The following is a 27608-nucleotide window of genomic DNA, read 5'->3' as shown; positions in this document are numbered from 1 at the left end:
AAAAGGGTATGGATATTTTGAACAAAATACGTTTTGCAAGACAGGAAATCAGAATTCCAGGTTGCGGTTCCGAATACAGAAGTATCAGGCCACGAAACCGTGCATTGATTACACACTTGTCAATTCAAAACGTAGAATTGTTGTTACAGGCTAACTGCTTTACAACATTCACTTTTATGGTGTGTAGGAAATTGGGCTTTTGATTGCGGGAGGATTAACCCTCCTAAAGAAGCTACCACATTCCACAAAAGTCACTAAATTATCCTTTGCTCAACCCCCTGATAGCTTAGCACAAATGCAGTCAGGCTTAATTTAGAGGCAATGTGTTAAGTATTTATGCAGTACTCAAACAGTAAAAAAGTGAACACCCTACACAAGAAAATTCCCACATCAATTATAAAAAAAGTAATAATTTAATACCAGAACAAAAATCCAATCAGTAGAAGTGGAGTTATGAATTTTTAAAGTTTTGAATGAAATCTAATGCCTAAAAGATTGATTGATTGATTGAACAGAGATTTGTAATGCGCAACTTTGCCCAAAGGCGTCAAGATCAAAGAACCAACTTCAGACATCTATTTGTAAGACCAGGGCAAAGTAGAAGTTATGGCCGACCACTATGAAGCACGGTTGGGATACACAAGGTGGATTTGGCCCGGATTTAGGAGAATTTTTAAAGAAAAAAGTCTGAGAAGGTAAAGTTCAATGGGGCATGGCAGCTGGTGGTGTCCAGGGAGGAGGCGTCATTGTTGGGGAGCCACTGGACGATGTCCCAGTGAAAATTTCTACGTTCGAACTAAGGGCCTAATTGCGACTTTGGCGACCTGGGGATCGCCATTGTCATTTGGCGGTCTGACCATCATCTACTCTGGCGGTCCGACCACGGGATTACAATGTAGGTGGGTGGACCACCAGAAGACCGCCGCCAAGATCTCTGGTTCTGTAGCGGCAGAGTGGACAGTAGCTGTCAATGGTGGCAGTGCTGGCACTGGCATCGCCGTGGGTATTATGACCTGCCTTTCAGCAGATCTTTTCATGGTGGGGACATCTTCATAAAAAGGTCGGCAGAAAGGCAAGTGAAGGGACACAGAAAAGGGCCTAGGGCAAACAAGCCCACGTGGCCACGGCACATGTTGTGCCCCCCCTTGCCACTCATGTCAGTGCGCGCACTGTTTGTCATGCATGACATGGTGCATGGCAACAGTGCGCCCAACTTGCTGACAGTGAGGCCGGCATTGACTTCAGGCTCTCTCCTAGAGCCGAAGCATGCTGCCACCTTGGCTGTGCCGCTGCAACACCACCAGCCCCGCTGTAATGTTGCAATGCGGCAGTCGGGCTGATGCTGATTTGGCAGCGTTCTCCCAACTGCCTCTGCTGGTGGCTGGCGATGTCCCTGCCAAACACGTAATCAGCCCCTTGGTCTCTTATTTGGAAGTTGAAAATCTCCAGTGTGATGAAACTGCAGGCTGTAGCAGATGACAGCTCCAGGAGGCCGGATTCCCTTCTTAAAAGGAGCAGCTGAACTGGATTTCCTGCTGCGGAGAAGAACATAGCGGGAACTACCGCAAAGTCAGCCCAACAGGCAATGTACCTTGGGCAGATCGGGACTCCTGTAGGTTTCGGTCTCCTGTTGGTTCTCAGAGTTCAGGTATGGGTTTAATGTTGTTGGAGCTTTTTATGTCACTGTATCTGAGAACAGGAGGCCAGCCAACTAGCCCTTAGAGTCACTCTGGTAATCTTGATGCAATCAGCAAGCCAGGGCAATCCAATCAAGTACAAAGCAGGTCTCAAGCAGCAGGGCAGTCCTTTGAAGTATAAGCCAGTCCTTCACAGTATCTTTCGCTAGTCCAGGACTGAAATGAAGAGTGGCTCTGAGGATCCTAATGTTATACCTGATGCCAGTATTGAAGTGGAAGAAACCTCTAGAGTTTTGTCCTCACATATGATTCTGAAATTTCCCTCCTCCATGCTTATGCTCCCATGGTTGTGGGGTGACAACAGGCTAGTGTGAAGTTCTATGTGAGTGTGTTGAGGTATCTCCTTTGACATGTAAGTGGGTCATAGAAAAGCTTCACCCCAAACATCCTGGTCGGATGGCCCACCCTGCCAACACTCAGTTCCCCTTTATTTCACTGTCTTGGAGAAATACAGGAAGACTAACTGCCATGCTGATCACAGTTGTGTGACTCAGTAGACAGACTCCAGACAAAAAATGGTTAGGATAAGAAAATGGCAACTTTCTAAAAGTGGGATTTTCAGAAATGTGACTTAAAATCCAACTTTACCATTAAAGAGGATTTTCAATTACAATTCATTAGAGACCAAATATGATATTTCTAATTGTTCCCAAACAAAAATTGTCTTTTATTATTATACCCAGCGGTTTCCGGCTGAGAGGGACACATCAAAGCCAGTCAGAATCCACCATCCTAGATAGGATGAGTATGATACATGTGTACGATAACCTGTGCTCACCTTTGGGTAGCTTAGCACTGAACAGTCAGGCTTATCCTCAGGGCCCAAGTGTAAAGTGTTGGCACAACAGCACCCTCGCAACACAATATGTACGCTATAAAAACCCCACACCATCTGTATAAAACACCAATCTTTGTATTACACACACATTGAAATCAAAACAAAATATACATTGTATATACACTTTACATTTATATGCAATTGTCAAACTTTCCCATTAGTAGCAAAGCGGCATGAACCTATATGCCCTATTCTGAGGTATTTATCCACCACAACATTCCCCAGTATTGCATACCCCCAACAGTTGCAATGGCCAAGCAATCACAGGTCTTTGACTACGCCTCGTGACCCATCCCCTTAGTCACTCAACTACACCAGCCAATGATACACATTGTCTCTGCTGGTGCTACATTGAGTAGATTGTCGGAACCACCTAAAGCAGAAAGAAAGAGTTACTTAGTAGTGGTCCATCCAGATTAGAGTTCCAGGTGCGCAGTGGCACCTGCGTGAGTGCGGGATCGCCATCTTCCCATAGACTAGAGCTTCTGTCCCAGGAAGCTGGTGCATTTAAAAGTCTAGAGAAATGTTTCCCCTCAAGCAGAAGTGTTAGCTGTCATAGCTCCAAACAGCCAGCCATAGGTGCCCACAAGGCACAAACGAAAGCCCTTGGGCCCGATCACGATGTTCTCCACAACAAAGTACCTTATGGCGTGGGGGCAGGGAGAGGGAGCCAGCGACCTCGGATGGAGGTAGCGATGTCAGACCCTGTTGTCCTCTCAATTAGTCTCAGCTCCCAACACCCCTCAAACACCGCACGTTCTGGAGTGCAAGCTAGGCAACTAGGATCCCCTTGTTGCAAACACGGCTCCCTCGGACTCTGCAAGCTTACACCGCACCCCTCAAATGTCTCATGTCCCTGCACTCAGGTGGGCTGCTGATCTTTACAAGCACACTCCTCTGCACAGTGTGATGATGGTGTACGTCAAGACCGTCTTTGTCCCAACCGACAATCACTACCACCCATTTCCACCGCACCCTGCGCGGTCCTTACAATCTCGTGGAAACGGAGATATCATTTGTGTCCCTGGAATCTCGGGGACAGGAGGCCAGCCAACAGGCCCTTGGAGGGTACTTAGGGACGCGGGCCACGACAAATGGCACTTAGCTGCAGGCCAGCAACGTCCAGACAAAATCCACCAAGTGACAGTCCCCTTTCTGGAGCATGACACGCTCCAGGCCACCAAAAGTCTGCAGATAATCCAGTTGCAGTCCCTCCAGCCCTAATGATTTCTCATGTCGATGTCTCAGTGTCCAACCAGCGTAGTATGGTTCTAAGTCCAAAAGCGTCTCTAACTTTTGAGGCCAGAGCCCCAGTAGTTATACCCATAATGGCCTTTGAAGATACGATCAGCTCAAAAGGCCACCTTTGAAATGCACTGGCCCTCTCTAAATGTTGTCCTGTCTGCCATCCTATCCCTGGGAGGTTTCATCACTATCTTTAATGGGGCCAAGACCCTGCCCCATGGAATGCAGGAGCAAATTCCACCCCCACATAACCATCCTAGAGAGGCACCACAGAGGTCTGCAGTTTCCTTTTAGTCCCTAGTTTATGAGCTTCTATCAGGAATGCACAGATGTAGCTGTCCCCCCAGCACCCAGATGTGAACTGGAGACAGGCCAACAGGCACACAGAGGAATGAGCATAAAAATGTCCACTTTCCCAAAGTGATATTTCCACATACGTAATGTTGGATTCACCACTTGCAAAACTGGAGAGGATTCGCAATTACGAACTCATCAATATCAAACACTATACTGCTATTATTCTGCATGTGGGAAATACTGTTCAATAGCCTTTCCCTACATTACCCCATGCTAATCCAAAGCGAGAAGCAGGCCCGTTGTACCAAGCAAAATATCTGGTGTCATTCACAACCCTTGCATGTAAAGTACCCGCGCACATGCCCTACCTCTTTCAGACACCGCACCCTGTCCCCAGGGAGAACTCAGATATAGCATGAGGCATGCAGAACCTGGGCACCCAGCTTTTTAAGTGCCAAGCCTTGGAATAGTAATCTGCACACACAGGCCCTACCAGGGAAAACTTGTGGTACAATCGATGTGCTCCCTCTGTGGGTGGCATAACTTGTGCTGCAGGCCCACGGAGGAGCATTCGAGTTATATGCTGTGGGTTTCTGTCTCACCCCTAGACAAGGGACTTACAGCTAACTCGAATAAGCCAATCATGTGTACACCAATCACCACAATGTAGATGACAAGCCCAGCACTTTGGCACTCAATGGCAGTATTAAACGTGCTCAAAGTTCTATGACTAGCACGTAGATCAGTGGTAAACCGGGAAGGAGAAAATCAAAATGCAGCGGGATAAAAAACCCTGGAAAGGGCCATTTCCAACACATATTAAATGTAATAAGGTAACCCAATGTTATCCTACGGGAGAGGCCTTACAACAGTGAAAAACGAATTTCGTTGTTTTTTACTACCAGACTTGTAAAACTTGAATGCACATGTCAAACTTTTTAAATACAGTGCTCCCTGCCCTATGGGCTGTTTAGGGCCTACCTGAGGGGTGATTTAAATGTTTTAAAAAAGGAGATTTAGGCCTGGCAAAATGTTTATTTTGCCAAGTCGAACTGGCAGTTTAAAACTGCACACATGTTGCAATGGCAGTCCTGAGACATGTTCTAAAGGGCAATTTAAGTGGGTGGCACAATAAGTGCTGCAAGCCCACTAGGGTGCTACCCCGAAACCGCTCCCAGGATGCTTGTTTCTGGTCCAGGGAAGACCTGACTTGGCAGTTCAGGCTGGACTGTTCCCATGAGGAACAGGATCGAGACTGATTTGAATATGGCTGGGTCTGAACTGGTGTGGTGAAGTGAGCTAAAGAACGATGATGGATGCAACACAGATCTGTGACTGGGAGTGAAAGTCTGAAACGTTTCAGCGCTCCGTCATTCATCAGCTTGTGTTTGCTTTGCAGGCCCACCAGTAGCATTTAATTTACAACCCCCGAGTTCAAGGGAGTAGCCCAAAAAATTAAATACCCCCCACTTCGAACCAAAGCTCTGATGGCCACAAGCAAACAAAGCAAGTCATTACAACCCTCCCCAGAAGAGCTTGCTTGTTTCTTCCTTCCAAGCATCCATACATTCATCCTTTCATCCTTCCATTCACCTGCTGATATTCAGCATTCTGTCTATCTATCTATCTATCTATCTATCTATCTATCTATCTATCTATCTATCAATCTAGTTATTATCCATCCATCCAACTTTTCACTCATCCATCTCTCCGTCCATCCTTTCACTGGTCCATCAATGCTTTCAGTCATTCATTCATTCATCCTTTCACTCCATCTGTCTACCCATCTAACCTTTTATTCATCCATCTATCCAGTCACTCATCCATCCATTTACTCTTTCACTCATCCATCCATTCAATCCCTCATCCAGCCATCCACTCACTCATCCACCCTCTCTATCTCTCATCCTTCCATCCACTCACTCATCCACCCTCTTATTTACTCATCCATCCATCCACTCCCCCTTCCACTCATCCTTCCACTCTCCCACCCATCCACTCATACATCCATCCATTTACCCTTTCACTCATCCATCTACTCACTCATCCACCCACGATTTCACTCATCTGTCCATCCATTCACCCTCCCTTTCATTCATCCATCCATTCTTTCATTCATCCATCCATCCACCCTTTCATCCACCCACCCTCCCTTCCACTCATCCACCCATCTACCCATCCACCTTCCCTTTCACATCCATCCATTCTTTCACTCATCCATCCATCCTTTTACTCATCAATCCATCATTTTGCTCATCCATCCATCCATCCATCAATCCCCCTTTCACTCCATCCATCCATCCTTTCACTTCTCCCATCCACCCAGCCTCCCTTTCACTCATCCCATCCATCCATCCACCCTCCCTGTCACTCAGCCATCCATCCTCTCATCTATTCATCCACCCTCCCTTTTACTCAGCCATTCATCCTTTCACTCACTCATTCATCCATCCTTTCTCTCATCATCCATCCATCCTTTCACTCATCCACCCATCCATTCATCCACACTCCCTTTATCTCATCCATCCATTTATTCTTTCATTCATCCATCCATCATCCCTTTCACTCATCCATTCACTGTTTCACTCACCATCCTTACATCCACCATTGCATTCATTCATCCATCCATCTACTCATCCATCCTTCCTTTCACTCACTGATCCATCCACCATTTCAATCACACATCCATCCATCCATCTTTTAACTCACTCATTCTCCCATTTCTACCAAGATGCCGACAGAAGAGGCCCATCAAGAACTACACCCCAATGTAGGTGCTAAAGTTGGGGGTTCAAGACTATCCATTCTGTCACTTATCTCTCCATCCACCCTTTTATCCAACCATCCACTCTCCCTTACACTAATCCGTCCACTTTTTCACTCATCCATCTTTCCATCCTCCTTTCACTCATCTATCCATCTACCCATCCACCCTTTCACTCACCCATCCACCCATTCGCTCACACCCATCCATCCATCCTTTCACTCACTCACTCACCCACCCACCCTTTCATGTTATTTATGAGTCTTTGTCTGCCGAGTTGCAGACAAAAGAGGCCCAAAAAGAACTCCACCCCGTGGCAGCTGCTAAGGTGGGGGGGTTGATAATGCCCCTGTCTGGGTACATGTTGTACCACTTTGCTAGGGACTTATAAGTAAATAAGTGTGTCAGTTGAGTGTAAGACAGATTTACCAAGTTTAGTGGAGTGAGCACAAGCACTTTAGAATTGGATAGCAGTGGTAAAGTGCACAGAGTCCTAAGGCCAATAAAAACGAACGTTGGCAAACAGGAGGTGAAAAAGCAAAATGTTTGGTAGAAGACCAACCTAAGGGATGTCAGGTCTAACATGGTGCTAGTTCATCCAGTGGCGTAATGCAAAATGATGGGTTCCTCTGCAAAATGTGACGAGAGGCCCATGAGCCTCCCATATCTCACAGATATTCTTTGACCAAGGGCTGGATGTGGGGCCCCCTTGAAGAATTAGCAGCCCCCTGAATTGTTGGAGCCTTCCCTGCACAGTAGCGGCCACAGGCACCTACGTTACGCCCCTGATTGCATCCCCTACGTAACCTCCGAAAACATATCACACAGGAATGGCAACAAGCACTGGCATAGCCAATAGGTCTCGCCTTTGGGACCTTATAAGTGTTTAGCCATGCAACAGTTGCATAACTAAACGCTTATAAGGTCCCAAAAGCGAGACCTATTGGCTAGCCAATGCTTGTTTTAACTGCTGTAATCTATTGAAGCCTCACGGAGAACATCAAAGCGGCCGTGCGGCCGCGAAAGTGATCGCGATCAAACATCATAGCAGCCGTGCGGCCGCGAAGGTGAAAGTAATCGCGGTAAAGCGCGACGCGCGCGCTCAGCCGCCCACGCACTTGCACTGTAGCTCTAGGCTGGCCTGGTAGCACTTTTTGGAGCCCTCACAAAATGTCTCGCCAGATCAGCGCATGCGCTGGGTCAGGCGATACCTAAAACAGGAGCACAAAAAAACAGAAGCCTTGAAAAAGCACAGCGAAAGAAACAGCTCGGTAGTGGTGTCAGACTACAGTGAAAGGGAATGGTGTATAATGGCGTCTATAAATCCAGCAAGACAAAAAAGAACAAAACCTTGAAGAGTAGAAACCCAACTTTGCAGAACTGTGTTTTATATGCAAGGTATTAGTGCATCTCGAGATAAGGTAGATTTTAAAATGACATGCAGTAAAAAAAACAAATATTTCTGTCATCACAAACAGTATTAACACATTTCACAAGCAAAGCTCGAGCTGCCACATAACACAATCATGATGCTGTATTCTGTACCCACATTTTTAATAGATCTTTTCTTTGTCAGGTTCCCCAACGCACATTTTTTCCACAAGGTTGCACTGCAAAAAATACAATTCTCCACTTTCATTGACAGCGGGCTCTCCTCTCCCTATTGTTGGGGCAGTTTAACCAGATTTACCTTGCAAAACCGTTCCGGAAGCAGAAATGCTGACAGGGCAAGAGAGTAGGGAAATAATTGGAAGGAATGCGCTGCACTGTTTAATGCAACCTGACAACAGCCAGGCTCTGCTTGGCAAGATAGGGTTGGGATGCGATTGTACTTCTGAGGAGTGACAAAGAGTGAGCAACAGAGTTTTTAATAGCACAGGCCGCGGCCCCTCGGTGTTAACCAATGATAAGGATGAATACATCTGGCTGGCACTGCTAATGAAATGAGCGCCCCCTCGGTTGGCAGCCGGTCAGCTTCCCTTTTAGCCTTGGTAGACTCTGGCCTGATCGCCAAGGTATACGCGTTGGCAGCTGTAAGGAACATCACATCCGGTATTTACCTCTTTAATGTGCAAAAAGTCCTTGGCATCGAAGGAGATGGCGGTGCTGGGTACAGGAACATCTTCGTCTAGAGCCCCGCAGTAACTCACATTGGTCTTCACGGCGAAGGCTACAGGTTTAGACTGGGGACAGAAAGGGAGAGAATGAGATACAGGAAGTTCATTTATACAGATTTTATGCAAATATAGAACAACAGCCCGATTTCACATTAATATTTATTTGTGAAAGAGGAAAAGGAAGGGGTAGATCTGATAATTATAATACCAAATGTACAGTTCAGCGCTTCCAACTAAATAGTGTCAAAGTTGAAAGGGATCATCTTGTAACCAAAAAACGTGGGGGCATATTCACAATAAACTGAATGTGCTGTAGATCCAAAATTGCTAACGCCGCGCTCAGTCAGTTTAAAAATGCAACGATGCACCGTATTCACAGAAATGCAGCGCACCCCTGCGTTTCCCCTAGCGCTGGTGCAAAATCTAGATGCCTAGCGCCAACATAGGCAGTCTTGGACCATAGTGCAAGGCTGTCTGCGTTGTAGAGAATGATTGTTCATGTGCAGTAAGGTGTCCCTTCCTGCAGTGGGGTAATGAAACTGGAAGGCCCCCCCGGCAAGGTACATGGATGGGCCCCACTCTGGATTTAATCAGGAACTCTCAGGCCAAAGTACTGTTCTGAGGATGCCCGCTGCAACTCGGGGGCCTCCCTGCACGATGGGGGCTATGGGGCCTGTGTTACACCAGTGCCTTCCTGCACATAAACAATCTCGAAAGGCGATTTGTTACTTCTATGTGTGTTGCTTTGTGCAGCACACACAGAAGTTGCAACAGGAAACAGCATACAACGCGGTATCATTACAACGCGGTCAGTACAACGACCACGCTTTTACTACGCATACATTACAACAGCTTGCTGTAAGGGGCTTTAGGTGTTGGATTTGCAAACCAACACCTTCCCTACTGTTGCACAGACTGGAGCTGGAATAGTAAATTAACTATTCCAAACTACACCGCCCCCTACAGCAAGTCGTTATAATGACTTGCGTTGTAATGGTAAGCGTGGTAACAACACGGTCGTTGTAAAGGCATGCGTTGTAAATGCATGCATTGCAACGTCATATATTCGTTGTAACTCGTCATTATTTAATGACTGTTTAAGTGCAGGAACGAACAATCTCTAGTGGCAATTTGCTCTTTCTATGTAGAAACAGCAAAAACAAGGAGAAATTCCTAATTTCCCTCGTTTCACCCGGTTAAGACCAGGTTTTTTTTGGAACTGCCCCTAGGGACCGAGACAGGGAGCACAATGACACTGAGACAGGAAAACACACAGGGGGCACACTGACACAGAGATAGGAAAAACACAGATATAGAAAATACGCTGACACTTAGAAGAGAGAACACGCACACACAGAATACACTGCCACTAAGACATGAAAAACACACACAGAATACACTGCCAGTGATACAAGGAAAACAAAGGCACTGGGAATACACTGATGCTGCGACAGGGAAAACACAGATACAGGGAATACACCGACACCAAGACAGGGAAAACAGACAGGGAGCACACTAACACTGAGACAGGGAAAACACATTTACCGGGAATACACTGACACTGAGACAGGAAATAAACGGACATAGGAAATACACTGACACTTAGACAGAGAGAACGCACACACGGAATACACTGCCAATGAGATAAGGAAAGCACGGGCACAGGGAATCCACTGCCACAGAGACAGGCAAAGCACAGACACAGTGAATACACTAACATTGAGACAGGGAGAACACAGACACAGATAATACAGAGACAGGGAAAACAGTTACAGTGATACAGCAAATACACACCCATTAACACTGAGACAGGGAACACACCAACACAGAGGTACAGAATAAACCGAGACTGGTACTGCGAATACACTGACAGAAGAGACAGGGAGCACACTGATACTAAGACAGAGAAAACACAGACACAGGGAATACACTGCCACAGAGACAGGAAAAGCACAGACATAGCAAATACGCTAAAACGGAGATTGGGAGAACACAGACACCGATAATTCACTGACACTGAGACAGGGAAAACAAAGACACAGGGAATATATTGCCATTGAGACAGGGAAAGCACAGATACAGGGAATACATTGACACTGAGGTAGAGAAAACACAAACGCAAGGAATGCACTGACGCTGAGACAGGGATAGCACAGACACAGGAAATAGACTGACTTTGAGGCAGAGAAAACACAGACACAAGGAATACACTGACACTGAGAGAGGGAGAACAAAGACACAAGGAATACACAGAGACTAACACAGGGTATACAAAGACACAAGGAATACACTGACACTGAGCAAGGGAGGACACAGCCACAAGGAATACAAATACAAAGACAGGGAAAGACATACATAGGAATAAACGCTGATGCTGAGACAGGCAACCCACAGACACAGGGAATACATGGATGCTGAGACAGGGAACACAAAGACACAGGAAATAGACTGACACTGGGACAGGGAAAACACAGACACAGGGAACACACTGACACTGAGACATGGAAAGCACACATGGACCACACTCACACTGAGACATGAGGAACATTGAGACTGAGACACCAAATTCAGTGACACAGGAAATGGAAATACACTGGCACAGAGACAGAGAAAACAGAGGCGCACAGAGATCAATGATACTGAAACAGGGACTGCATTGACACTGGGGCAGTAAATACAGTGACACAGGAAAGAGGAATACACGTGCACTGAACTACAGAATACACTGACGCAAGGAAGAAACTGACACCGAGTCAGGCAATATGTGGGGATAGGGAATACACCGACCCAGGGAATACATTGACACTGGGACAACAGATACACTGACACCAAGACAGGGAATAAACTGACACTGAGTCAAGTTAAAATTGAATGGGAAGGACAATGTAGTGAGGCATGGAATAAACGGACACTGAGACAGGGGGTACAGTGACACGGGGAACACAGTGAGGCAGGGAATGCAGTGATGATGAGGGAGGGAACACAGAGGAATACAGAGGGACAAGAAAACCAATGAGAGTGGGGATACACTGAGACAAGGAGAACACTTACACTGAGACAGGGAATATAATGAGGCAGGAGACACATTGACACTGAGACAGGGACTACGAGACAGAGAATATACTGACACTTAGTCAGGGAATACAGTGGCACTGAGACAAGGAATACACTGAGACAGGGAATGCAGACAATGGCAATGGGAATACACTGACTTGAGACAGTGAATTAACTGACACTGAGACATGAAATAAGGTGGCAAAGAGAAAGAACACGCCAACACCGAGACAGGAGACATGTCAGCACTAAGACCGGGAATACATTGATACTGAGGCAGGGAATACACTGGCACTGAGAGAGGGAATAAACGGAGAACGGTGAATACAATGGGGCAGAGAAGACAGTGACACTGAGAGACGGACTACACTGACACAGAGGCAGGATAAACAATGACACCAAGACAGTGAATACAATGACACAGAATACACTAAAACTGGGAATATAGTGACATTTACAGGATACCGTGAGACTGGGAAAACACTTACGTAGAGTACACCGAAACTGGGAATACAATGCCATTTACAGAATACACTGCGATGGGGAATACAATAACACAGAATACATTGATTCTGGGAATATAGTGACACAGGATATCCTGAGACTAGGAAAACAGTGACATAGAGTACACCAAAACTGGGAATACAATGCCATTTACAGAATACACTAAAATGGGAATACAATGACACAGAATACACTGAGACCGGGAATATAGCGACACTTGCAGGATTCACTGAGACTGGGAATACAGTGACGTAGAATACACCGAGACTGGGAATGTAATGTCACTTACAGAATACACTGAGATGGGGAATACAATGACACAGAATACACTGAGACTGGGAATATAGCGTCACTTGCAGGATTCACTGAGACTGGGAATACAGTGACGTAGAATACACCGAGACTGGGAATGTAATGTCACTTACAGAATACACTGAGATGGGGAATACAATGACACAGAATACACTGAGACTGGGAATATAGCGACACTTGCAGGATTCACTGAGACTGGGAATACAGTGACGTAGAATACACCGAGACTGGGAATGCAATGTCACTTACAGAATACAGTGAGGCGGGGGAATACGATGACAATGTGACAGAGAGCACACTAAGGCCGAGACAGGGAATACACCGCTATAGGGAATACAATGACACAGAATTCACTGAGACTGGGAATATAGTGACATTTACAGGATACCGTGAGACTGGGAAAACACTTAGGTAGAGTACACCGAAACTGGGAATACAATGCCATTTACAGAATACACTGCGATGGGGAATACTATTACACAGAATACATTGAGACTGGGAATATAGTGACACAGGATACCCCGAGACTAGGAAAACAGTGACATAGAGTACACCGAAACTGGGAATACAATGCCATTTACAGAATACACTAAAATATGAATACAATGACAGAGAATACACTGAGACTGGGAATATAGCGACACTTGCAGGATTCACTGAGACTGGGAATACAGTGACGTAAAATACACCGAGACTGGGAATGCAATGCCACTTACAGAATACACTGAGACAGGGAATACGATGACAAAGTGACAAAGAGCACACTGAGGCCACGACAGGGAATACACCACTACAGGGAATACAATTACAAAGAATTCACTGAGACTGGGAACATAGTGACACTTACAGGATACACTGACTCTGGGAATACAATGACACAGAATACACTGAGACTGGGAATGCAATGCCACTTACAGAATACACTGAGATGGGGAATACAATGACACAGAATACATTGAGACTGGGAATACAGTGACGCTTACAGGATACACTGAGACAGTGAATACACTGGCACTGAGAGAGGGAATGAACGGAGAATGGTGACTACAATGGGGCAGAGAAGACAGTGACACTGAGAGACGGACTACACTGACACAGAGGCAGGATAAACAATGACACCAAGACAGTGAATACAATGACACAGAATACACTAAGACTGGGAACACAGTGACACTTACAGGATACCCTGAGACTGGGAAAACAGTGATGTAGAGTACACCGAAACTGGGAACACAATGCCATTTACAGAATACACTGAGATGGGGAATAAAATGACACAGAATTCACTGAGACTGGGAACTCAGCACTCGTCCCGGCGACCCACCCCTTTAAATCCTTGTGCCTTGTGTCGGCATGGGGCATGGCCTTGCTTGTATCCTTTTTGGGCGTGTTGGACCTGACACCCTTAGGGTGGTTTCTCCCTACATTTTTGCCCTTTTTGCCTTCCACTTGACCTCACATTTTTGTTGGATTTAGGACTCTGGGCACCTTACCACTGCTAAACCGTGCTAAGGTGCAGGTGCTCTCCCCTAAAAACATGGTGACACTGGCATGTCTGCCACAGGCCCCTGCTACCGCAGTGAGGCCTACCCCTCCATAGGCTAAAATTGGGAACCCCCCCATGGGATAACTTCTGACTGGGGCCTAATAGGTAGGTCATGTTTGGTATAGTTGGAATCGTAATGGGGAACCCTTTCTAGTGATATATGGGGTTTGGGCACTACTACTTGAGAAAACCCACTTTTAGAAAGTGGACATTTTCCTGCCTGCACTTAGTTTGTGCACTGCAGACTCCCCCCCTCCCATCTGCATGCTGATAGCCTTTCTGGGCTGTGAGGAGGGAGTGGTGATTCACACCATAACACATGAATAGGCTGGGCCCGGCTGCCCCACAATAGACTTAACGACCCGGCCTTTGTCACTGTAGTGAGCCAGGAGCCAGGTCAAGAAGGCAGGGAACACCCCAAAAACCCCTAGACCCTTCCAGAAGCTTCTACCCCCTTCTAGTGACTGGGCACCAGGGTATAAAAGGGAGGGTCCTAACTCCAGGGAGAGGCTACTCCCCCATGCAAGTGGCGTGAAAACCAACAGAGAACTTTATGACCCCATAAAAAATGGCATGTATGACTTACGACCTGTCAGCCACGGAAGCAAGACATTTCATGTGATTTATGAATACGGCAAAATGATTTATGGCCACAGAAAAGGGACTGATAATGAACTGTCAGGCTGCTGATTTATGAACTGGTATTATTAGCAGAATGATTTATGACCATGAATTATAACAGTCTGTGACGCTGATTTATGGCCAGTTACAGCAAGTATTACCATGGCAATGTATTTGTAAGGAGTATTTCATATGTTATGCAAATAAACTTTGGCCAACATCAACCACAAAGTAAAAGAACACAACGCTTATTGGCTAGCTTTATTGAAGATATGTAAGGAAGTGACATATGACAGTTTGGAGTAGGGCCCAGTGCGGGGTATATGCAAATTTCAAAAAACCTAGGAGTTTGAAGTGTTCACCACATGTTCCACTATCATTACCTCATGGATGGTGTGCTTTCTAACTTCCTCCCTCCCCCTTCGTTTAAGACTACTCAATTCACCATACTGGCATAATACCTCTTTCTGCATTTATTATTGGGAACTGGAAGCGAATTGGGGGATCAAATCATTTTTATGCACAAGTATGTCCCCTTATGTGGGCACATGCCTTTGATATTTGGCCGTCAACGTATCCAAATTGGACACTATTACGTAGATGACACTCCTAGCATGCACTTTTTAGAGCACCACCTGCCACTTCAGAGAATGATACATAATCCAACATTCTGATCGATTTCATTTTTAATTTCAACGACAAGTGGCATTGTTAGCATGTTTATCGAACATGCTTAGGTATTTACAATCGTAAGGATTTACTGGCGTTCTACAATGCTACTTCTAGTAATCACTTTGTTTTTACCATTGAGGAGCTAAATTACATACATTTGTGATTTTTTCTGGGTGGTCAGTACAAATGATTTTTTCCACCATTTGATCGGTGCAAGTAGTGGTGTAAAATGTGCACCTGTGTAAATGTACCTCACCTTTCCTTAGATGGTTTTAAGGAGTGAATTCGACTTCACAGCTTCTTGTGAATGCGATTCATTAACAGCTATATGAACTTCACAGGAATATCCGAGGGAAAAGAAAACCCAAGCCTATTAATTTATAATGTAGAGCAATCGTCCCTTCAACATTTATTTTTGACTCTCCTGGGCTGTCTACCATTAGAAGTTCTCAATCTGAAATGTCAAACGGTTGGGCTGTTATACAGAGTAAAGGGAAAATTCCCATTATCTGCGGAAAGCGGTCTGTTATCAGGGTTAGGGGGAGCTGAGTGATCTGGCGGATCCTCAGTCCATGAAGCCCTAGAAGCAGTCCTAAGGGGGTGGCACAGTATTCCTAATTGCAGATAAATGATTTGCTACTGCAGAGAAATAATTATCTTGTGTTCTGTTCCAGACTCTGACATGCTTGATTATTTCACAAGATTCTATTCAGAACTGAATGTAAAGCGTATGCTTTTTAACCAATATCTTTAGAAAAACGTGTTCTAACATTAATTATTTGGTCCCAATTATTTAAAGTATTCCTGAATAATTCTTCTAAAATGGTCTCTAATTCACAGCAATAACCCTTTAAGTGCAATATAGGACTAGCAGCATAATATTTAAAAGATATGCTTTTTTGGCTCCCAGCCTATCTTTAAGAGCAAAAGATGTCAATATTATGCCCGAACTGCGAGGTCAGGTCTTCCCTGTACCAAAAACAAGTATCTTAGGTCCAGTTTTGGAGTATCACCCCATATCAGCCAAGATAGCTTGAATCCAGTATCATGACGAGTCCCAGGATGCTTTTTTTCCGGTCCAGGATGGATCTGGCTTAACAGTTCGAGCTGGACTGTTCCCATGGGGACTGATTTGGAAATGACTTGGTCCAAACTGGGGAGGCACGATGAGCAAAAAATAAAAGATTTAACCCAGATCTGGAGGTGAATGTTTGACAATGTTCAGCATTCTGTCCATCATCTTTTTGTGTTGCTGTAGTTGCCCTAAGTGGCTAGGGTATGCCCAGACAAGGGTCCCTTGCTTGCTATGCCACTGAATTCAAGCTAGCCAGGCTGATGAGGGGTGATACCCTGAAGCCGGTCCCAGGATGCTTGTTTTCCTGTCATGGGGGGACCTTTCCTGGCAGTTCGTGCTGGACTGTTCCCATGGGGAGCATGGTCAAGACTGATTTGCATATGGTTGGGTCCAAACTGGGGTGGCATGCTGAGCAAAAATGTTTTGGATTAAACCCATACCTGTGACTGATGATACATGTTCAGCATTCAACCAATAATCTCTTTGTGTTGCTATAGATTACATATGTCCTACAGGTTATGTGTTGTCATGTACACCTCTTTGAGAACATGCAGGTGTATCTGTAGTAGGATGTCCATCTTTAAATGATGAACTGTACTAAGATTGGCACCCTTCAGCTCTGTTAAAGGACGCCGCTTTCCTACGGGGCTTTGGATGTGGACGACCAGGAAGAAAAGAATGGAGTATCCAACCAATGTTCTCTTGAAGTGCATTATTAGCGTGATGAAGGATGAGGATGCTTTCAGAGGAAGTGAGATAGTCCTGGAAATGCTGTCGGCGAGGGAGATGGTCTGAGCTAGAAACTCAGTATCCCTGAAAAGAACCTTACATGCTGTCTATACTTCAAGGAGAGTTGCATCAGGGGCCTTGAAAAGTAGAGCAAGGCCTCTTTTGGGAAAAAAACCCTACTAATACTGGGCTGAGGTGCCCTGACGCAAGCTCTAATTTTACTCTTAGGTACTCCCAGGACTTAATTTGTAAAAAAATATGATAAGTGTAGCAGCCAAATGTTTTCAGTAGGAGCACTCTGCTGGCATGGCTGAATGCCAGGGTTACCAAATGCCAAGGCTGGGTGAACTTATAACTCTTTCGTTCTCAACTCTATACTGCATTCCTCTTTATCTCGGTCCTGCATTTTATTTTTCATCACTACTTTTTTTTCTTTTTCGCTGTTTTCTCTAGTGTTCATTTTATTCTTCTTTCTCCTTTATCTGCCTTTCTCGCTCTCCTTCTTGTGCTTGCTTGGTTCGAGTCTGTTGAAGAAAAATAAGTCTCTAAGCAAAAAAGGAGTGTCAGTGTCCACTGCCTGTAATCGTCAGCACAAATGAAGGCCTGGTTACTCTAAAACCATGACTAGGGAGTCATTGTGGGTGAGAATGCCCTGTGCTCTGTGCTCTAGGTCTGGTTCCCTTTGGTTATGGTCATCACATTCAGGGACAGGAGAGACAACATAGAGAGAATCTGGCAAGTTAGAGAACTGTTTCAGGGCTGCAGGGAGGGAGCTCCTTAAATGGTATTGACGCAGCTCCATGGTAAAAGAATTGGGGGAGTGTAGGAATGCGGATTATTAGTAGGCGGGGGTATTCACCTTCAGGTATTAATAATACCACAATCAGTAATAGGTCCAGCCAAGTCTCAATAAATTAATTCTTGCTCGATCCTTGGTAGCTTGGCAGACGAGCAGTCAGCCTTACCTTAGGAGACAGGTATGTGTAAAGCATTTAATATCACCAAAACAGCAAATAAGTAAAAGACCCAACATAATAAAGATAGTTAATATTTGAATCTTTAAACCAACACCAAAACAACAAACATCCAAGGTGCGGAAAGGGAGATATGAATTTTTAAATATAAATAAAAAATGTGCATTCCAGCACCAAAAAGCTTTAAGCGCCACTCACGGCTATTGAGCTGGACCGGGCAAAAGTCAAGTTGTAAGCCAACCACGATGAGGCGTGGGTTAGACAGGGTTGATTGCTAGGTAACAGGTCAAAAGTTTACCTTCTGAGTTAGGAGCTGATTACAAGTCTGGAGGTCTGAAGATCGCCTGATTTGTGGGGGTGTGGCTGTGGTGGTCCAGCTACTGCCGCACTGGTGGTCCAACCGCCCTAATACGACTTTGGCGGTCAGACTGCCATTGCACTGCTGCAACTTCTTTGCTTGCCTGTCCTGCAGCGGTCTGAGGGATACAATATGCTTAGTGGTGCTGTGGGGCACTATCAAGCTTATTACGACTTTCCTCACAACCAGCAGTTACATGGAGGTTCTTCAACGATGACAGCCTGCAGCTGCGCCATGTCTCGGTGAGCCTCTGGAAGTCTTTGTCCTTGACATGGATGGCGAGGAGCACCAGAGAATTCCACATAACAAACCAGAGCGTTCAGGCCGATTCCCGAATCGATGACAGCGTCTTGACTCTCAACCTCGAGCCAGTCTCCTCCTCGAGCTTTTCTGAAAAACTTTGCAGAAAGATTCCAACCTTTGGGGAAAATAAGGGTCCAGTAGCTCCAGACAAGGGTTTGGAGACTCTGGATTGCCTCTTAGTAGCTAGGACTCAATTTTTCACAATTAACCCACACAGTCTAGTAAAGATCCAGTTGCCACTGGTCATCTCAGGTGAGCCTCTCTTTGGCTTTGCATGTGACTTCTTCCAGCTGTTTTCCATCTGTTGCTGATCAGGGAGTCCACTCCTTTTCCTTTGAGACAGGCACAGTCCTTTCTTTATGGAGCCTTGTGAGTCCAGCCAGTGCAGTCCTGCGTGCAAGTCTTCTGTGGTACAGTCCAAGGGTCAAGCAAGGCCGTCCTTCTTCTGTTGTTCCAGGCAGTGTTCTGAGAAGCTCCTACAGCTCTCCCATATTTATCCTCTATTATGGGCTGGCGGGGGGGGGGGGGTACACCCCAACAAATTGGGGTAAAGTTCCCTTCCCCTGCGAAGTGTGACATGCTTTTGACCCAAAATGCACTGTTTTGCCAAAAATCGAAATGAAGAAAATCTCTCCTTGTTGTGTGTGTCTGTGTAACCCAACATAAGGGTGTGGCTACCATCTGACTATACTCCCCTTCTAGCCCCTCTCGTAATCTTATCAGGGAGGTGGCTCACCTGGCTGGGGATCAATGAAGTGGAGGCTGGCCTGGGTCCTGTGAAGCAAATCTCCTCACACCAAATGACTGTATTGTTTCAGCGCCAGGACACCTAACAGCTACTCTGGGAATAGCCTGGCTCAGGCTATCAAAGGCTGACCAATCATAAGAGGCTGATACAGTGCTGCTTTAGGTAATTTCAGGACAGTAAGTTCTAAAACTACTTTCCTGTAATGGTTATAATAAAGCCAAACTTGGCAAATTGTTGGATTTATTGTAACCATTATTTTGATACTTTGAGTGAAATTGCTAGCTAGCTCCAATGAAAAGTAAGACTTTATTAAGTTTAATAAAGCCTTCCCACAGTAGGCTATGGGGCCACCAGCACTACAATAGGGAAAAATGACATTGTCTGAGTTTCCCCACCAGGGCATATAAAACATATTTTAGATTGTCCCTGCAGTGACAATGCACCCTACCATTGGGATACCTAGGGAAGACCTTAGGGATGGCTTATAAGTTATAACAAGGTAGTTTGGGAATTTAGAAGTACTTTTCATTCCAAAGTTTAATTTGGACATAGTTTTATTTTATAACCAGCCTGCAAGGCACGCCTGTCCTTAAAATGACACCAGACACCACAGCAGTGCACACTTAAGTCCACTAGAGTCTCTAAACCTACATGCCCCATGATATACTAGGGACTTACAGGTAGGTTGTCTTTGCCAATTAGAATTCTACCAATTACCTTATACCTTTAGAGGACAAAGCACTGGCCCTGGTTAGCCGAGTCTAGGGCACTTTCAAAGACAGTAACCACCAGCATCAGTCAAAAAATGGGGGTGATAAGGCCAAAAAGGACGACTTTTCTACAGGGAGGAAGGCTGGTAGAGTTAGAACAGGTTTGAAATTGTTCGCTGCTTTTGAGCTTTGACAATGGTAGAAGCTATTCCTCTCTGGAAATACGTGGTTTACGTGATTTTCAGCCTAACGCTTCCACTTGATTTGATCCTTTTTTGCAATACTTATAAAGAATGTGCAAGCCTGCAAACTAGCGTAGCAGAACCTACTGTATCTGGTGCAGTGAAGTCCTTTAGATGCGTTCTAAGGGCCCCGTTCAGTTACTGGCAGACTGTTGCTAAGCAACGTACATATTTGGTATTGAGGGTTCCCGAGACCATCCTGGTCTACTTCAAGAGATTTGAGGCAACGTCAGCACAGACGGTTTGAAGGAAACTACATGATGTCTGCTAGATACCTACTATGTTTACATAGATAGCTACTTAACTGAGATGACAGCTTCCACCTTTTCACCCCTCCACCCTTGAGGAAAGCCCTGGTTATTCTGGGGACAGGGTGGCAGAGGGATCTACCAAGCACAGAGTAAACTTTAAATAATCTGCACCCTGCACCAAACCCAGGAAAATAACTCCTCAGAGTAAGGGTGCTGTATGCAGACAGGAGCGTAGCTTGGTCAGGAAGATTGGGTGTGTGTGAGCTTTAGGTTTTCCAACAATATAAGATTAAAATGCATTACACCACAAGCAGGGTGCGTGAGAGGCAGTGAAAATGGAGTGAAATGTTGATTGGTAGGGGTACTAAGTGAGAGAAATCACAATGTTTTCTAAAATAACCAACATTTTTTAAGACTTTCAAAACCGAGAGATAAAGAAAGTGTGTACGCTTTTTTGTCTGTGTGTGTAAAAATGTCCTGGTGAAATCTGACATACACCTCACCAAACCCGACTGAAAGCATCTGTACCCAACTATTTACCAGAAAATACATTTATTAGTAGGGACGCATTTGAAGGGGGCCTACCTGTGATACCCTCACAGAGCCGTGAGGGCAACGGCATTTCTCAACCCACAGGCAGAAGGTCCTTGACTCCACGGAGAGAACACCGCTCCAAAATCCATCGGGATCGCCGTGAGGGCAACGGCAGTGGCAGAACTGTGAACTTCAACTCCCAGGCTCCCCCACCCGGCGCTAGCAGGTGACGTCAGTGGCAGGCGTCACCTGCCTACATCTTCGCTGCACGCCTCCCGCAGCGCGGGACGCGCGCGGGCTTGGCCCGGGCCAAGCCCGGGCCGAGGGCTGGCCCGTCCTTGCCCGTCATCGCCAGGAAGAGACAGGGCTGGGCCGCCCCCCTAACATCATTCTCGCAATAAGGAAGTCTGACAATCAAAGCCTGATCATCGCACGTCGCGTAAGCTGAGAACTGTAAGTACTGCGGCGGCAGAACAGACTCAGTTGGGATTTTCCCTGATTGGAGACTCAATATTGTTTACTGGGGTCAACGTGGTGGCAGCGCACCCCAGAGGCAAGGTGGCTGGATTGACATTACGGACACTTCAAGCCCCTGAGGCCATAGCTGCCCTTTCTAGTACTGTGGGTTTGTTTAGAAGGGGTCAAAGATATTAAGTAAAGGAGCTGGTGATAACCTGGGGAATAGAAGGTTTTAATGGTTGGCGCAGGCAAGGGGTAGGGTGAAGTAAGTGGTGGGTGTTAAGCTGATTTGATTGCCTGGTAGCTTCACCAAAAGATAGCGGAAGTATGGCAGGTACAGCTAGAACCCGCTCAACTAAATCAAAGTTGAGGCAAACTATGCAGCCAAACCCGCCCCCCACGGAAGAGGGTTTTTTGCCAATACAGATTCAACCAACGGCAATTGATCGAATGCTGCAAAAAGCTATAGGGGCGGTTTCTAGCGAAATTGAACGCACGGAGAGACGCTTATCCCTTACACCACTACTAGACACACCAACCCCGGCCCAAATATTAGTGAGTGACAACCCGGATTCTTCCCCCCTCCTAACTACAGCAATGAATGTTTCGGATCTCCCTTGTGCCCAGCGGACTGCGGAGAGGGATAGTGGGGCCCACACTAGGGGTCTACCACCAGGGGTAGGCAGGAAACGTAAAGTCGGCCCTGCGAAAGGTAGGCCGATTAAATTAAAAAGTCGCAATCCCCCCCCAACAATGGAGACCAATATAGGGTCAGGGAGGGATGACGAGCCCAAACAATACTCAATCCCACCACTATGGTTAGCTCAAATAATGGCAGATTTCCAATCTCAATTAGAAACCTTTATAGTCAACCAGATCAGACCACTCACCAGTAGATTGGATAAGATAATTAATGAAATAAAAAGCAGGGAAAGGGTAGTTAGGTCAACCCCAGAAACAGTTCCCATCCCTAGTGTAAGTGGAATCAATAGTGTCCATACGAATGAGGGACAACTCAATAACCCAGAGGTTAATCAAGCACAAGTTATGCAGACTCTAGTATGTGAGACTCATACATTGTTGCAATCTAAGCCCACAAATTTAAAGGGGACAGCTCAACAAAAGGAAGTGCAAGGGCAAGCTTTACATGTGACATCTAGGAACCACCCAAACCCTCCAAGCACAGCTCACATGAATCAGGTCACCCTACAACCAATGAGCATACCCAGGCCAGCTGTTACAGTCTCCCTCCCTACAGTAAATTTACCGCCAGAGGCATGCCCACTAGCTGTCATCTTGGCTGGGGCACCGGAACTTAAAGGTGATCAGAAGGAGTCCCACCAGGAATTAAAGAACAAGGTTATCCACTGGTTGGGCTGCCATAAACCCTTACCACACGGGAAAGATGGTGAGATTCTTTTAGTGAGAAGGGTGAACTGGCTCGGAAATAGGTATAAAGACATCCCGGGAAATTGCATAATTATTAACTTTAGGGATAGCAGTGTAGTCAATCATATTCTCAGAGAGGATATAGGGGTGAACAGCAAAATCATAAAACCGTTACCCCTAGACTATTTCTACCCCTGCCAAAACGTCCCACATACGGGAAGTCAACATGAGGGTGGGCAACGGGAGTTAACCCGTATAAAACCCCATGAACCTCGGGAATGTCAGGGAGAAAGGCTGAGGCTGTGGGATGCCGAGCAGGTTATGTGGGAAAATAGGTATGCACCCCTCATGTCCTTAGAAGCTAATGACTGACTAACCTACGCCGAATCGACAATGGTACATAGATTAGGCCTGGGCAAAAATGTCGTTCCGTTCGCGGAAATTGCGATAATTTGACATTTTTGCGTTCCGCGGAGAGCGCGAAAATGTCAAAAATTCCGGTTTCCGCAGCTTGGCGATAATTTGTTTCTTGCTCGCGCTGTAAAATGATACATTCTCGCGCGCGCGCGATCGCCTTACCTGAATCCCTGCGTTCGCCGACAAGTTTTCTTGATCCGGTCGCGTTCTCCATGAGATGTTGTATTGTTTTTAGCCATTTGCGCTGTCTCGCGACAGTTCGCGCCCGCAGTGACGTCATGCGTCGCGCGATCACGTCTTTCTTCTCGCGATCATGCACCGCGAGAACAACTCAAAACAAGATGGCCGCGCCCGCAAGCAACCACATGGGTAAGTTGGCGACCCGCAACCATGCAGAAAATCTCGCGAACATGCCGGAAAAAAACTTCCGCATCTTTGCGATATTTCTGCTTGTTTGCGATAATTTTAAACATTCTCGCGATAATTTGCGAAGGTTAATTCCGCAAATTCCGCCCACCCCTAACATAGATGCAAGGAGGGTAAGGTCAATAAGCTGGGAGATAGGGTGGACGAACTGACCATTGTACAGGTTGTTCCCACAGAAGGTAACCGCCAAACGATCTACTTAGATCCGTTGGTATTGCCCCAAGAAATAAGAGAGGCTGACTCAGCCGATCAGCTACATGCCACCTGTGATGATTTGCCAGGAATTAACAATGTGGTAAAGGTATCAGATGAAGGTGGGACACCCCAGGGTTTGGAGGGTACAAGTGAGGAGTCAAGGGTGATAGGGGATTTTGACAGGTTACAAGCGACTCCCCAACAAACGGACCAGTCAAGGAAGACAGAGGGTGGTTTAAATGTCATCTCCTGGAACACGGCCGGCCTGGCAAGTAAGTTTCATATCCAGGAGTGGAGAGAATATATTACCGAATTCGAGATAATAGGCCTCCAGGAAACCTGGGTAACTGAAAATAGCCCTTATCACATACAGGGTTTTAAATGTTTTTTTACCCCAGCCCTAAAATCAAGATCTGGGAGAGCCATGGGGGGTTTATCCCTATACGTGGATTTAAGGATAAAAGGCAAGTGGACAAATATATTAAGCCCATCTCGTAATATACAGGCCGTAAGGTTCGAGGGGCAGGGTCTTGGCCTGATACTGCTTAACATATATAACCCGGGTGAAGCAAATGAGGATGAGGATTTTGTGGGAACATTGGATACCCTATTGAGTAAGAACTACACACAAGCAAATGGAGTAATGTACCCACATTATATAATTATGGGTGATTTAAACATCCATTTATGCTCTTTTTTGTTCCCCATAAACTCAGACTGGTCGCGCTGCCCGTCGGTTAAGGGGCCCCATTTTGCCCACACGATAGCAGGCAGAGAATTGAGCAACCTCCTGATTAGCCACAACATGGAACATACCATGGACATGATGGCTATGGGAAGTGATGGCTCCCTTCCCCCGACCTTTAAAGGTAGAGGGTGCTCATCAATTATTGACTATTTTTTGGTGTCTAGATCCCTTAAGCGTAGGGTTATAGCGGTTGGAATAGAGTGGAACCCATTCAGCGACCATAACCCCATAATATTGAAATTACAGTATCAGGTAGTAGCCAAGATAGGCACTATGGACGGGGTTCTTGAGAGGGCAACAGATCAAGGAAGGCGGATCAGGTGGGCCAAGATTGAGGGTGCAGTATTCTATAGAGATCTGATTGACCAAGGGAAACAACTAATTGAAGATTGTCTCGATCTAGCAACCGAGGGTCCTCAATTATTGTGTGCTTTCGGGAAGATTACAAGTTTGGTGGACAAGCTTTTAACCACACGATCTGTTAAAAGAACCATAACTCAACCCAAATGGTTCGATAGTGATTGCTCTCGTGCACTCAGAGAGCTAAAAAGTTGTTTAAAACAAAAGCCCAGGAATAAAGATAGGGTCACTGAGTGTAGAGCAAAATACAAGGCTGTAACCAAAAGAAGGAAATTAGTTCTACAGGGGGAAGTGTGGGCTGACCTAAGGGAAGCGGCTGAATCCAGGGATCTTTCTAAATTTTGGAGTATTATCAACAAACCCTGCTTTCATGAAAGCAATACACCAGAAATTAGTGCAAATATCCTCCCGGAGCAGTGGGTCGCACACTTCAAGAGTCTGTACAATCACGAGAAGACGGCCTCTGTCACCGTGGAAGATATTACATTACAGACCCAGAGGGTTGAGTTCACTTTAGCAGAAATCACCATAGGAATTGAGGGATTATCAAAAAATAAGGCGCCTGGCCCCGATGGGGTTCCCCCCGACTTGTTTATCAGCAATGTGGAGTTGTGGGCCCCCCTAGTGACCAGGGTAATAAATGCAGCAATCATGTTTGGTCTGCCAAGGTCATGGTCAACGGCTATCATTATCACCATCTTTAAGAAGGGTAATAGGGATAACCCCCAGTGCTACCGGCCCATTTCTCTGATCGATGTCTCCGCCAAGATCTTGGGAAGGGTAATCCTTAACCGATTAATTGAATGGACCGAGGACAACAATATTATCTCGGACATTCAATATGGTTTTAGATCTGGGAGATCCACTAGTGATCAATGTCTTAATTTATACATGCTAGTCGCCAAGTACACCATAACAAGTAACAAATCCATTTATTTAGGATTCATGGACTTGGCGGCTGCCTTTGATCATGTAAATAGGGAGAAATTGTGGCTAATGATGACCCAACTTGGTATTGATCAGGGATTGATCATCATTCTTAGGGAGCTGCACAGAGACACCACAGCTAGGGTACGCTACAACAATGCAGGGGGCCTTACTGAAGCTTTTGGGTGTTCAAGTGGGGTAAGACAAGGGTGCATTCTTGCGCCCTTTTTATTTTCCCTTTACATTAATAAACTAGAGCAGACCTTGATTGCTTTAAATACTGATTGCCCGAGAATTGGAACGCGTCAAATCCCAGTCTTACTGTATGCTGATGACGCCGTATTGTTAGCCCGCACCCCGAAAAGTTTACAGATTTTAATCGACGGCTTCGTGAAGTTCATGGGATCCCTAGACCTCTCAGTAAATTTGGGCAAATCATTTGTGATGAGGGCAGGGAAAAAATCATGGCCCACATTCACACATAGAATCGGGTCTCACACACTGGAAAGAGTACAACTCTTCTCCTACCTAGGGATATTGTTTGACGAGAGACTAAAATTCACATCCCTGGTAGAAGAAAGATGTGGGAAACTGATATCCTCAAATGGTGCATTGATCAACTATGGGCGTAGACTAGGTAGATGGTCCCCTGAACAAGTATTGCATTTGTATAACTCCATCTGTTGTTCTAAAGTTCTGTATGGAGCTGAAGTATGGGGCTTTGTAAATACCACACAACTACAGCGGGAGGAAAACAAAATATTGCGGTCTATACTTAAAATCCCGCAGAGTACCCCAGCTATCATCGCCCATAGAGAGCTAGGGAGGCCATACATTGAAGATACGGTCAAGCTCAGACCGATCCTGGCGTGGCTCAATATTTGGTTAAATACAGAAGCTAAGTTAAGCAGACTAATTTTGAGCGATTGTCTAGGAAGAGAGAAATGCATGAAGATACCCTGGTTTAAATATGTTATGGATACTTTAGAGAAGTTGGGTCACATAGAACTCTTCACCAATCCATCAGTGATTAGAGCCCAGGATAAACTAATGGTAAAAAGTCTGTTTGTGGCCCAAAGGAACACAACCAGACTGA

The 27608-nt window shown here is 45.7% G+C and overlaps 1 protein-coding gene across 2 annotated transcripts in view; it reads right to left on the bottom strand.

The window, feature by feature from the left end:
* CACNB4 (calcium voltage-gated channel auxiliary subunit beta 4) overlaps window positions 1–27608 on the bottom strand; it is a 910181-nt gene that overhangs the window by 351684 nt on the left and 530889 nt on the right. For both annotated transcript variants that reach the window (XM_085645539.1, XM_085645540.1), the window contains one exon: window positions 8902–9024. In XM_085645539.1, coding sequence (XP_085501665.1) covers window positions 8902–9024 — 123 coding nt within the window. The remainder of the gene's footprint in view (window positions 1–8901; window positions 9025–27608) is intronic.

Source organism: Triturus cristatus, chromosome 3_1 (assembly GCF_964204655.1).
Source record: "Triturus cristatus chromosome 3_1, aTriCri1.1, whole genome shotgun sequence".
Lineage (NCBI taxonomy): Eukaryota > Metazoa > Chordata > Amphibia > Caudata > Salamandridae > Triturus > Triturus cristatus.
Note: the sequence above shows the minus strand (reverse complement) of the source record. Positions and strands in the feature narration are given on the sequence as shown.